General features: G+C 39.6%; 1 protein-coding gene across 1 annotated transcript in view; it reads right to left on the bottom strand.

Annotated features, from left to right (window-relative positions):
- COG5 (component of oligomeric golgi complex 5) overlaps positions 1-13,048 on the bottom strand; it is a 185,136-nt gene that overhangs the window by 9,640 nt on the left and 162,448 nt on the right. The window contains 6 exon segments of the mRNA XM_054063261.1: positions 184-263; positions 815-941; positions 1,441-1,517; positions 10,310-10,547; positions 11,969-12,072; positions 12,870-12,932. Coding sequence (XP_053919236.1) covers positions 184-263; positions 815-941; positions 1,441-1,517; positions 10,310-10,547; positions 11,969-12,072; positions 12,870-12,932 — 689 coding nt within the window.

Genomic DNA, 13,048 nt, shown 5'->3' with positions numbered 1-13,048 from the left:
ACAGAGGGGAGCGTTGAGTTCATATATTCTCCCATTTTGTAACTCATCTCATAAGTGGAGAAAGGGTATCTATGATACCTCTCCTATAGCACATTTTTTCACTTTTCAAGACCAGACCTGGTGTGCAGGTAAGTTACTGCTCTACCATCACAGATAAAGAGAAGAAAGAAGCACGATTTTTACCGTATGAGAGCAAGCCTGTCTTTTTCAGAAGGATGATCATCAAGCCACTGGGAGTAGCGGGCAATGGACCACTCAGCCCTCTGATACAGAGAAACACAAAACAAATACCAATTACACATAAATGTGAAAAAGGAAACACACACATCAATTTCAGAATCTGAGGTGACACAAATGAAGGCCACATGAGGCTCCCTTAATACTGCAGTGATGCATAATCAATTAAGGAATCAGAGACAAATAACAGAAAAAGCCCAGTATCATGTTTGGGAGCTTTGTAGCAAGTGATCTCCTACATCAGCTGTTTGCCCAATCCTGACAGAGGTTTGAATCAAGATTTCCTGCACCTTATTTAAGCAGGATCCAGGCAATTTGCAGTCTTGAATAAGACCTGCAATTTCTTCTATAAGCTGACAGAGTATTAAAGAATTGAGAGTCTATTAAAAATCAGGTTATCTCCTTCTTACTGCTAATTAATTAAAATAGAAGTCAACAATCATGACACCTTTGCCACAATAAAAACAAAAGCCAACAAATCATATAAAGTATGAGCTTGAATATTTTTTAACTAAAATAACTATCACAAACTACTCCCTTGGGCACTCTGAAAGGAAAGACAGGTTGACCTTATTACCTGGAAGGGCGATTTTAACTCTGGTGGTGCTCTTCCGAATAAGAACTGAAGAATGATGCTGAATGGAATAACCTCTCCCAGCGCTGGGCTACTGGCAATGTGCTCACTGGTCTGGAACAGCAGCGGTCTGGAAAAATGGAACAATACACTTGTGAAAGGAAGAAAAAGCTTATCTTATGTATTAGAAAGATGCCTTTATGGTGGCAATATTATGTTAGCATACAATCACCTGTTTTTTTTAAACTACTCTGCATCTTAGGCTTTCAGCAAAAGTTCAGTTTGTAAAAATCTCCAGAAGTTGCCTATTTTAATTAAACAACACAGGATTGTAAATTTTATATTTCAGTGAAAACATTTCAGGTAACTACAGAACTCGCTGTCATACAGAAGCTGCACTGAAAGCAACACAAAAAGTACAATTTGGCCAACATTAGCATGACAAAGATTGTTAAATTATAGTTATACTTTGCATAAAATTTAAAAGAACTTTAATCTATTTCTAATTTCCAGGTGGGTGTTGCCAAGAAAACTCTCAGTTCAATCAGAAATAACAGGAGGTAATAAATCAGTTTTGAAATACCATCTGGTCATACTGCCAATTGCTGGTTCCTGCAACTGCAACTCACCTGAACGACCTCAGCTGTCTGTAAGATTTTCCTAGGTCAGAGACTCGCCGACACAGTGGCGCTACCGCCAACTCCATCTGTAAAACCAAACATTTTCATTTGAATTAGACTGTCCCAAAACATAAAGCTTAGTATTGAAGCAGCCTGCCTTTAAGCAACAATCCAAACGTGCACACCAAGTCCTGATTTCTCACTGGTGGCTGAATCTGAGACAAGAAGCTCTGCTTCCCTTTCATACTGCATTGCCCAAGCCAAGACTTCTGCCTTGTTCTTGGCAACACAGTAAGCATCCCATAACAAATGACAGTGACAGTCCACGACTAAGAACAGATGGGGTCTCGTGAGCTTTCTGAGACTGAAGCTTTGCTTCTCACAGAAGGTTTATTTTGTTGGTGATGAGTTTTCTGATGAAGCATTTAGGTCAATACCCAAAATACCTGACTGCAGCCTGGCAAGGAAGCATGTCTAGGCAAGTCTCCACCCCTAAACCACCCCAAAAGCAGTAAAAATCCACACCCATTTCACCTGGGCACCCTTTCCTCTGGTGAAGCACAAGGTTAAAGTGATTCCTTTTTTACTATTTGACCCCAAATTCTGGGGCACAAAACCTAGGCAGATTAGACAGAAGCAGCTGGGACCTATTGCCACAGGGTGGTATGGAATCACAGGCAAAAAAGCAGTGTGTAAAAGTATTATTTTCATACCTATTTTCATACTGTTCAGTCTCTGAGTTAAGCGGCCATTTAAAAAAAAAATTAAAATGCTTTCTGTTTTTAAGCACTGGAGTTCACCTGACGTTTTGAACAAGATCCAAGCTCCACCTGGGTTTTTAGATCACTCATGTGACACTAAATTCTGTCACAGGCTCTTCATTAACAGTGAGGACACAGAAGCAAGAAAAAACAATTTCACTTTCAGATCCCAGACTGAATATGGACATGCCAAAATTTCAGTTAATACGCACACTAATACAAACACCACCACTCAAAAAACCCATAGGTAATTTTAGCCAGATACAGTTTAAGTCAACAGAGGGATTCAAGCCTTATTGTCTACGTATGCTTGTTAAAATCCCCAACTTGAAAGACTATTCAGACTTTGATTTCCATATAATGCACAATTACACTAACTTTCAAAGAATGAGAGCTAAAATAAGTAAGAAGATCAAAAACACCACACAATGAGCTTTCCATTTAAGTAACATTGCTGACAGAGTTTCAAAGCATTTATGATAAGGCACTATTTACAGTGAAATCTTTAATACTATTATTCTTTCCAGCTGTAGCATTTCCTCAGACGGAGCTGGCTGCTGGACCACAGCTTCACCAAGAGCATCTAACTGTGCTGGGGTTCCAGCATCAACAAGAAAGATGGCACAGTGAACTGTGATGCCATAGTTCATCTAAAACCAGAAGAAATTAAATTAGCAATTAATGCCCATCACGGCCATGTACCTCAGGGACCCATCTTAAAAAGAAGGTGGCAGGACAGGAGTCACCTCACCTACTTCTCAACATCTACAGGTTCTCTTCATACTCAGTGGAGAGAAACAGTTGCTCCTGGGGTGTGATGCATCTTTCCCTGAGGCAAACATCTAATGTACATCAGGTGGGTCATGTAGCAGCAGTATCCACCTACCTGACACTGTCAGACAAAGCTGGGAGAGCCAGAGGGCATCTACACTTCCTCTACAGACAAGGAGAGAAGGGCACCTCTGAAAGGCGATGGGAAAGCCCCACAGAGCCAGCCGATAGGCAGTGCAATGCTGCTCCGTGAACCTAGAAACCTTGGCGTACGTGCCCCACATCAAGTACTCCCAGGCTGCTTGAAATCTGCATTTTATACCAAGTGGAAACTCGCAGAGGCAGAAAGTGAACAAAAATCCAGTAAGTGGAAATAAGGATCTTTGTCTTCTGTTTTCAGATGAATGCTCCAGCAGTAGGTAACAGCCCAGCTCCTTCCTGCTCGCTGTCCTGGCCTCTGAATCTTCTACTCTAGGCTATGAACTGTCCCCTTCACTACAGCGGGTGGGGTGGCCCTGTCCTATAACCCTCACAGGGAGAGCTATGTCACCTCTCCCGCATGCAGGTGCAAAGGGTACCTGCTTCTTGGGCTGAAGAGCATGCACAACGTGGCTCTGCAGTTCCTGGGCAAGCATGCTATGCACCAGACAGCACAAAAGGCACGCAAACGGGAAACCAACATCCCCACGCGAGGAGGAGCTGTCAGCTGCTGTGCAGGGTGCAGAATTTGCTGGCACAGAGGATGAGTGCACACTCCCAGCACAGGCAGATTGTCCGTGGGGATTTCTGCGGGGAGGTGCTCCAACTCTAGATTGCGATGAAACTTAGAGCAAGTTCAGCATGTTGTTCCCCTCAATCCTCCAGGACACTTCTGAGCATGTATGGGAGTCAAGAGGCTGGTCCGCTGCACAGGATCAGGGCTACGTAGCCAAAAAGAGGATCTGATGAAGCAGGCTTTGCTGTATCATGACACAAAGACCCTATAGATCCTGAAAAACAAAAACAAATGGGAGCAAGACTCTGATTTCTCCGGAGCTTCTTTTCAGGCATCAGTATTAGCTGGGGGCAGCTGGAAGTAACTGATATCCTGCAGAAGCTGGTGTCCCAGCTCTGGTGGGAGCTGTGGGCTGGTAGCTGTGAAGAACCAGGGAAAAGATAATTCTTTTAGGTGCTTTAGAGAATTTGAAAACAGGCAACAAACTGCCAGTCTGACAGAGATGCATGGATCAAACTGTACTCATGAGGGGTAAGAAATCCCAGAGTAGCAAAATATAATTTTGCTTAATAAGTTTTGAATTATTGTTTCACTCTTGAAACATAATACAATATAATGAGATTTAAGTGAAACTTTCTACAGCTTAACCAATTCCTTATTAAAACAAATTCGAACAATTTCTCTTGAACATACGTTCCATAAATCAACATTTTTAGTCTTAAAGAATAAAATTTACTTTGGAAAATTCTATTACTTCATTTTCAACCTTTTTTCACTGTAGGAAATTATTAGTATTGCTAGAACTAGATAGATTTAATGGCAGCAGATGGTTGATTCGTGAAGTACCAGTTGCCAAAGAAAAAAATTGTTTTTAAGCTTTGCAGCATACTATACCATCTCAAATTGACTCATAAAGAGTGGGAATGAGTGAAAACTAATGTGGTAAAAACTATATCAACCACAGAAACTTTTTTTTTTTTGGTAATTTACAACACTAGTCTGCTCTGTGTTAGAACCTCATCTCTCCAATAAAGACTATACATAATAACTAAGATTGTTTTCTTCACTTGAAGCTATTTGTCTGAGCATCAATGATATGGTGAGATGCTACAGCATCATTCTGCTATTACATTGATTTCTGCAGGCCCACTGAGTGGGCTTTTGTGCTTCTGAAGGCACAGCCCGCCAGCCCTGCTGGCCTGGGAGCGAGTGCCAGAGAGGAATCATTCATCTGGAACAGCTGCTGTCTTTAAGGTGCTGGAATTGGGCAGAGGATTGAGCATACATCACTTCTTGGGTTCACTACCTGTCATCGCCTGAAGCTGCACCAACTCTTGATTCATGCAGCATGTTTATACTGTAGCAGATTTTGCTATGATACACAGCTGTAGCTTCCAAAGCATTTTAGTGAGCTTTTACAGGTCGGGTGATGGTTTTGGCTGTCTGCAAGCCAGTATTTGCATCGTGTGTGCACAGCCTTTCATACAGCCATGTCCTACGGACTTTACATATGAAAGGTAGGTAGCATTTTTTGTTTCAATTCCAAATTTCTCTCCCAGAAATGCAAATTTGAAAACTCAGATAACCAGGTTAAATTCAATGATAAATCAGGTGTCCAAGCAGTAATTTGCAATCACAGAGGCCTGATTGACTAACGTGAGATCATAATTAAGACAAGATCCAAGAGAAGCAGTAGGAAGTGCACATGCCTGCTGAAAAGGAAGGCACAGCTACAACAGAAGAAAGAATAACAACGCTGCCTTGTTTCTTATAACTTCATCCAAACCCCATTGCTCTTCCATGATTTATTCATGTTATTTTGCTATGCTTCACAGAACACAGTGGCAGACTTCTGCCCAGCATATGCTTCTTCTCAAAGATTCTTGCTCTCTAAGCTCAAAGAGGCTATATTATCTTTTCTTCTTCTATGACCCTGCCATAGCCCATGGCTAGGTGGTCAATTATCTGTTGAGCTATTCACTGGCTAGCTATGTTGTAAAAAACACATCTCATGGCTGGCTTCTCTAATTGGATTATGTTCAGCAACCCAAGGGTGAAGTTAATACGTAGTCTAGATACAGATAATGCATATATATTGGACAGTGCTTCAAAAAACCCCATAGTGAAGTTATTGTTTAGTGCCCATTGTGGTATTTTCAAGATCTCTCATTACTAAACAGCTATTTTGTCAGCTGGAAAATCTTAACATTAAATTTTTAGCAATCACATTTCTTCCTGGCCAAGATGAATTCCAAGTTTTTAAATGTTAACTCAAAATGCTTTTTTCTAGCCATTCACCGAGAGAGAATGCTTTAACAAGCAAGAGAGCAGAAGAGATCTGAACTATTATATGAAAGACGCTGCCCTTGAAGCGATGTGGAATTAGATTTCTCCCTCATGCAGCAATTCCAAAACGGTTGATGTCTAAGTAAATCCTTCAGCTGTAACATCTCCAAAATATCACACATGAGAAAATAATTTCCTCCTTCCAGTAGTTAGCATTAAACATGAAATGCATTTTAACTCTGTTAGTTTCTGTCCGTACGACTGCAAGTGTGATTACAGCATCCTGTTTCTCTCACTTGTCCATGAGAAACCAGAAAGGAAATTTATCAGGTAAAAAGATATAAGAAGCTTTTTCACGCTTGTAACATCATGTTTGATCAAATGAGCAAAATCTGTTTATCTTTTTTTAGAAAACAAATGCCTAATATTCTTGCTTTTTTAATGCCATATATTGAGTCAGGTAACCAGATTCTGACTGTAGTCTAACCAGCAGACAGAAACATTTCTTCTATACTAGAACTTCTCATTGTCAGCCTCTCCAGTAAAAACATTTTTCTGGGAAGATTCAACAAAATCAAAACATTTTGTAGTACTTTACTGATAAAGACTTGAAGAGTTGGTGGCAATGGTAACTATGCCCCGTAAAAATATTTGAACGCAGTATTGAACAATGCCAAAAAAAACCCTTTAAATCACACCTAGAGCAGAAATATATGAAGGTGAATACAGAATAGTATTAACTCAAACATGACCAATAAAAATCATTCACTCAACAAGGCTGAAAATAAAGTCATGACATGAGAGGGGAGTTCTTGGCACAGGCAGTGGTTCCTGCCTTATATGTCATTCAAAATATATACTCGTACTATGAAAGATGGGAAATCATGCCATGCCTTCATGCCATGAAGCATAAAGACTATTCAGTCTTTACAATCTCTAGCCTAGTTTATTCCAATGCAGTTATGATTTGTATTTGCTATTAATAAACAGCTATTTTCCCACAAACTTCATGTAGCAGACTGCAAATTTCCATGCCATGCCAATAATTCTCATTTCTTAATATTTCTCAAATATTTCCCATTTCTTCTAAATAAATTTCTCAATTGATCATGCTTATATTTCATTCTTTGCTGCATTGTCCAGTACTTCCATTGGGTTTTAGGAAGGCCTGAACGTGCCTAAGTGTAAGTGCTGTAACAATTCCAAATACCAAGCAAGTTAAAAGGTTCTCTGGTGAAGAACTGGTACTCCCCAGAAACATAAATGTTGAGAAAACATCAGGGCTTGCTGGCTTGCTTGCCTCCAGGAGAACATTTTTTTCAGCCTGACTAGTACTGAATTAAAAAGCGAAATTTGGTATTACACACATGAATACTGAATTATGATCGCCTTAAAAATATGAAACCAAATGAAAACAGACTGATCCAGGAATTTATAGGAGTGAACTGAAAAGTAATCTTGTGCAATTGCCTGCATAAAAACCAAGAGCGTGAAATTCAGCCTGTAGACTAGAAATATTTCAAATGAGAGTCCCAAGGAACAGCACACAATGCAATAATAATCTTGCAGCACTGCAGACATTTTCTAGGCCTTACAGTGTTTCTGTGTTCCTGTAATTACTGATATTCATGAAATCATACAAATGATATTCAGGCATATTTCAAGCCTGTCATACCTCTGCTTACAGCCACCACACCAGCACACACCTAGTCTTACTGTTGAAATATCTAACGCACAAGCCAGTAAAAAGCAATGCTGACACTGGAAACAGGATAAGACAGAGAATTCAACAGAATTACAACAATAACTCCTAACTGTATAAGTAGCTGCTCCTTACTCAAGAAAATTGTCCATGGTGCTCCTCAGAAACCCAGTTCTGAGTGAAAAGAACTCAAAGCCTCAGTTTTCCCCCTTCTGTGTAAATAACAGTTGTTTTGAAGCAATTTATCAGTAAAACACGCTTCCAGTGCAAGAATTTTCAAATTTTACTCTAAGCTAAAGCCATTCTGCTGAATATAAGGCAGCTCTAACTCTAACGTTTCTTTCAGAAATTCATACAAGCACATGAGTTACCCAAAATATGATTCAATCCCGGAATACATGATCTACTACATGTGTCCTACAATATGACCTCAAATTAACCAAAGCTTCTGGTCAGATTTCTGCCCCGGTCTTTTGCTTGCAAGTAACCTCAAAACACCAAAACTGGTTTTAGATTTCAAAAGCGAGTATTAAGCAGGGACACGCAACCTCCTTCTGAGTAAAAATTCAAAATGACTACAAGAGAAAGCACAAGTAGAAATGATTTATAAACAAACCTCCTCCTACACACACACTGACTTTTCAGGCAGGTCCTTTCCTTTGTGTTTGGCTTTAATCCAACATCGCAGTCCCTTTCTGGGACTGAAAAAACTCTGCAAGCAGTATTTATGGCCACTTGGAAAAATTTATCCTTCCCATCAAGCCTGAGGCCCAGCTAAATAACTGCTCCCTGTTCTCCTCAGCCCAGAGCAGCAGCAGCCATCCTTTCTCTTTGGAGAAATCAAGTCTTTTCCTCAACATGCCCTCATGGGCATGTGCTTAAAACCCACCAGGTTTTCAGGAGGGGCAGGCACATCCCGGAAAACACAGATATAAGGCAGCCTCCACACACAGAATGTTTCAGTCCTTTTTTCTGTTACTCTGAGCAACAGGATATAGCATCCAGGCCATTCTGGACACTACAGCCCCTGTGCAGCCTGGGAGGCCCTGCGGAGCTCTCTGTACAGAGACACTCAAAGGTACAGAGTGAGCCACTGAGGTGGCTGCGTGGGGCTGGCTGGACACAAGACAGCTCTTGTCTTAAGCCTGCTTTTAAACAAGCCAAAAATATGGTGCAATGTGAAGATGAGAAAAACACAAGGCAGCCCGCAGACACAGTAACAGTTGAAGGCAGCAGACAAGAATGAAACCTAAACCTAATCTTTTTTTTTCCTTCCACAATACAAAAGAAGAGAAATCGGAACACTTATCTTCACATAGTTGTCCATTCAGGAGTTATATACAGCACAATGGGGAAGAACACGTAAATCCCTCTACATCAGATGAAAACTTACCTTCAGTTTTCACTTAAAAGACAAATGAGAAAATAAGTGTTTCAAAAAGATAAATGAGTGATATTTTTAGTATTATTACAATAGGTGCTTAGATCAGATGTTCTTTACTGTAGAATTAGGTGAAGATATTTCCCAAATTTACTCAACTTACTTTGGTACTGCAGCATAAATTACAAAAATTATCTACATTCCTCCTAGAGGAGGAAACAAGCATCCTTTTTTTCTCCAATTTTATGTCATTGTCTTCAAAATTGAGAAAGGAACAGAGCCTTCCTACTAAAAGCAATTGAAAACTTTCCCTTAACTTCCATGGTGAAAGACTGATTTGCTACTTCCGAATAATGAATACCTACTCCTGAGCAACATGTTTGTAACTCACAGGCAAAAGATACAAAGCAGCCACAAGCAGGAGTGCAGATGGCAGTGATTCCTCCCTCCCTGCCTACCTTGTTTACCTACCAGCAAAAAGCAGCACTCAGTATGCAGACAAGTAGTGTTAATTTCCATTTGCACTTTTGATAATAATAACCGGGACTCACAGACCAATCTAGGGGATTCCTGTATTCTTCGGCAAGCTAATCACATGGTGTTACTATTGACAAATTAAATCTGAATATAGCAGATAATGCAGACAGGTAGTGAATATTAGTCTGGTAATTCTTTTTATGTTTTAGTCCAGTATAAGAGCTAGGTGAAGCTGAGTGGCAGACAAGTCAATCAGGTCATGAAGAGAATCTCACAAAAACCCCTGTTCTTCTGTTACAGAAAGGACAGCTCTTCCACGGGATGTTACTATTTCTTTAGCTTGCCTCCTACACTGCAGGGCAGATGAGTTAAAAGATTAACCACTGTGGGCACTGTGATATATAAAGTGATTAAGAAAGCAACACACGGTTCCATTAGAGGAGAGAGAACGAAGGAAGTTAATGAATGGTGGCAAATGATGGACATTCCAAAGACGTCTGACAAGCAGGATAAAATGTCAAGACGCAGCAGAATTCAAATGCAACAGTCACTTGATAGGAAGCTGTCAGACCTCCCTGAATGTGCCTTACAGTAACGAGGGATCTTCAACTACTTAGTGGATGCCTTTCTCAGGATACAGTATCTCATCGGAGAGAATGTTTAGAACTGGAACGCACCGATTAGTACAGCTGCCTGTTTATACTTTGATGGGGAAAAAAGTATTGATACTTTTCACTGAATACAGTGAGGTAACAGCACAAAGCAGAAATCAGTTTTAAGGGTACCTGTGCAAAATCTGCCGCAAGCCGCATCTTCCCACCTTCACCGAGGGGCCTTATTAGACTGGCGTTGCGAATGAAAAGTTCAATTGCTCTTTGAGCCATGGCTTCAGTGTTATCAAAGACAAAGTCAAAACATTCAAAATGTCTGAAGTAGTCACTCATGACTCTTGCTATAAAACCCTGCAGTTCTTTCATGTACAGAGAACAAGGGACATCTGGTTTTCCTGAGCTGGATAATGATCTGGAAAAAAAAAAAAAAAAAAAAAAAAACACAGAAAAGGAAGAAGAAATGGGGACAGCTAAATTCATCTTTAAAACACAACCAGAACCTATTGGTTTCTTTTTTTCTTCACCTCATGGTAAAGACTGGATTTTTCTTTACCTCATGAAACCATAGCATGAATTGTAGTCTCATTTCTAGTCAAAAAAATCCCCATGTAGCCCTCTCTGAAACTGTAGTCAAATCACCTCTTTATCAGATATTGTCATCTTAACAAGATAAAGGAAATCACCCCACTCCCACCCTACTTGCAGAGCTGCCACCAGTTTGGAGCCTAAACCTCAAATCCAGCCCCTAAATCTAAATGTCCCTGTCGCTGATTCAGTACTCTAAGAATGGATCAGAAAATATAAATACATGTCACAGGGTTACCAGTTTAGCCTAGCCAAACCTCTTCCCTGTACAGAATTAGCTTCCTAGATTCCTCAAACCCACGATTATAAAGTCAATCTAATTATCACAGAAGCAGCACAGCAGCTGCAGGACATAGAAATCAATCACCCTTCTCATTCTTAAAGCAAAGCCAGGCAAAAGAGCTCTTCCAAATTCAGGAACATCGACCATACAGGCTATCTAACAAAACTTAGCCTTTGGTTGGAATCAGTTTATCCACCTAGAGAGATATTTTACTGCTGGTGGTGAAACAAAGATGGAGAAGGTAAAATAATAATAATAAAAAATAATAATTTCAAAAGGAAACTTTAAAATGCCTCTGAAAATACACCATTTTCAGCGAACTTCCAAGATGGAAAACAAGACTTCTGATGACAATATAAGCAATGTCAGAACAACAGCCAAAACAATGCTCAGAAAGGAAGTCTCAATTATAGATAGGATGTAAGATCTTTGCAGATAAAGAATACTGGAATTTTTAATTAAAATGCTATGGGAAAATAGCATGGTACACTAAATATGAACTTCCAATTAAAAAGATTTTTTTGAACTATTGCATATCCAATAATACTTTAGAAAAAAATCTGTGTAATTTTGAGTCAGAGGTTATATGCTTTATTTACAGAAAAAACAATATTGACACTTCCGAAGACTGTCTACAAAAAATAAATTTTGAAAGCAAGTAAGTTTTTTTAAGCACAAAAATGGCCTCTGCTTGTCTTTTTTTTTTTCTGTTTAAAATTAATTTTACTCAACAGATACGACAAAAGAAAAAGCTGGGGGAGCGGAGAAGATAGATGCTACCTGGTTAATTTGTTTCAACAGACAGGTGCTATTCTGTTTTCAGTATTCACTGACCATAAAGCATTGGCTTCCCCTCAAGAAACAAGTGCTCTCGCTCCAAGGACAATGTGGCAATAACAATCAATCACACATATGCAGGACGTCTTTCCAAAGCAATGGTAAATTGAAAAAATATTTCTAATTACCCAGAAAAATCTTCCTGGTGCATAGTGATGATAATAGCTTCTACTGAATCTCCTACAGAGTTTAGCAATGGTTGAACAGCACTACCCATCAGATCATGGACTGCCTAAAATAAAAGAAAAAGGCAGAAGTAAGGAAACAGAAACTAGAAGCATTTGCATTTTGACACCTCTAAAATACCTGGACAAATATGTCAACAGTGCTTTTTATTATTCTGCATTTGAAACTGCTAAATTGAAGGACAAAGTCTAAGATAACATTTCTCTTTAATTGATTTTACTGGTAAAGTACAGAAACAAGGCTGGGAAAAACTACTTCTGGGAAAGGTTCTCTTCTAAAAGATGCACAACAACCTGGCATTCCTGGTTTGTAAACATACATGTTTTGGTGCAGACTTCGTTCAGCCATTCATTCCCCAGACACACATGCTGCCCTTGATTTCTCTACACAAAACACCTCCCAGATGAGTGCAGAGCAGGATGGATGTGGATAGCTGTCACCCACAGAAGGCTGCACAGCCATCCACACCGCCCCCCAGAAAAGCACCAGGTAGCATAGAAATCATAATTTTGTGTGTGTGTCAGGGGGTGTAAGGAGGTGATGATGGATTCAGTTATTGCTGTGCGAACGCTGCAGAGAAAGGCATTTATTTTCACAGTCAGATGACATCTGTGTTTCTGCCATTACAAGAATATTCTTGAATACAAACCCTACTCAAGCAGTGATTTGGCAGATGCAACACATATGTAGCTGCAGATACAACAAAATATACATTTCAGAATATTTGTATACCTTTGACTAACACATACTGACATAAAATAATACCTGGGATACTAAGTGCCCATTTTAAGTGTAACAAACAAAGCAAAGCTCTACCCTTGTGGCACAGGGACATTCAATTACCTTTAAGGCAGTTGTGACTGTTTGCTCAGCAGCTGCTGGAAATGAGCTCTGATTGGTAATGACCTAAAAATTTTAAAGTAATCGTTAATAGCCAACATTCAACAAATTACTAGAATCTATAATGTTTAATGTAATTTAAAAACATACTGAATTATCCTTAGTAATGAGTGGCTTACATA

Source organism: Cuculus canorus, chromosome 1 (assembly GCF_017976375.1).
Source record: "Cuculus canorus isolate bCucCan1 chromosome 1, bCucCan1.pri, whole genome shotgun sequence".
NCBI lineage: Eukaryota > Metazoa > Chordata > Aves > Cuculiformes > Cuculidae > Cuculus > Cuculus canorus.
Note: the sequence above shows the minus strand (reverse complement) of the source record. Positions and strands in the feature narration are given on the sequence as shown.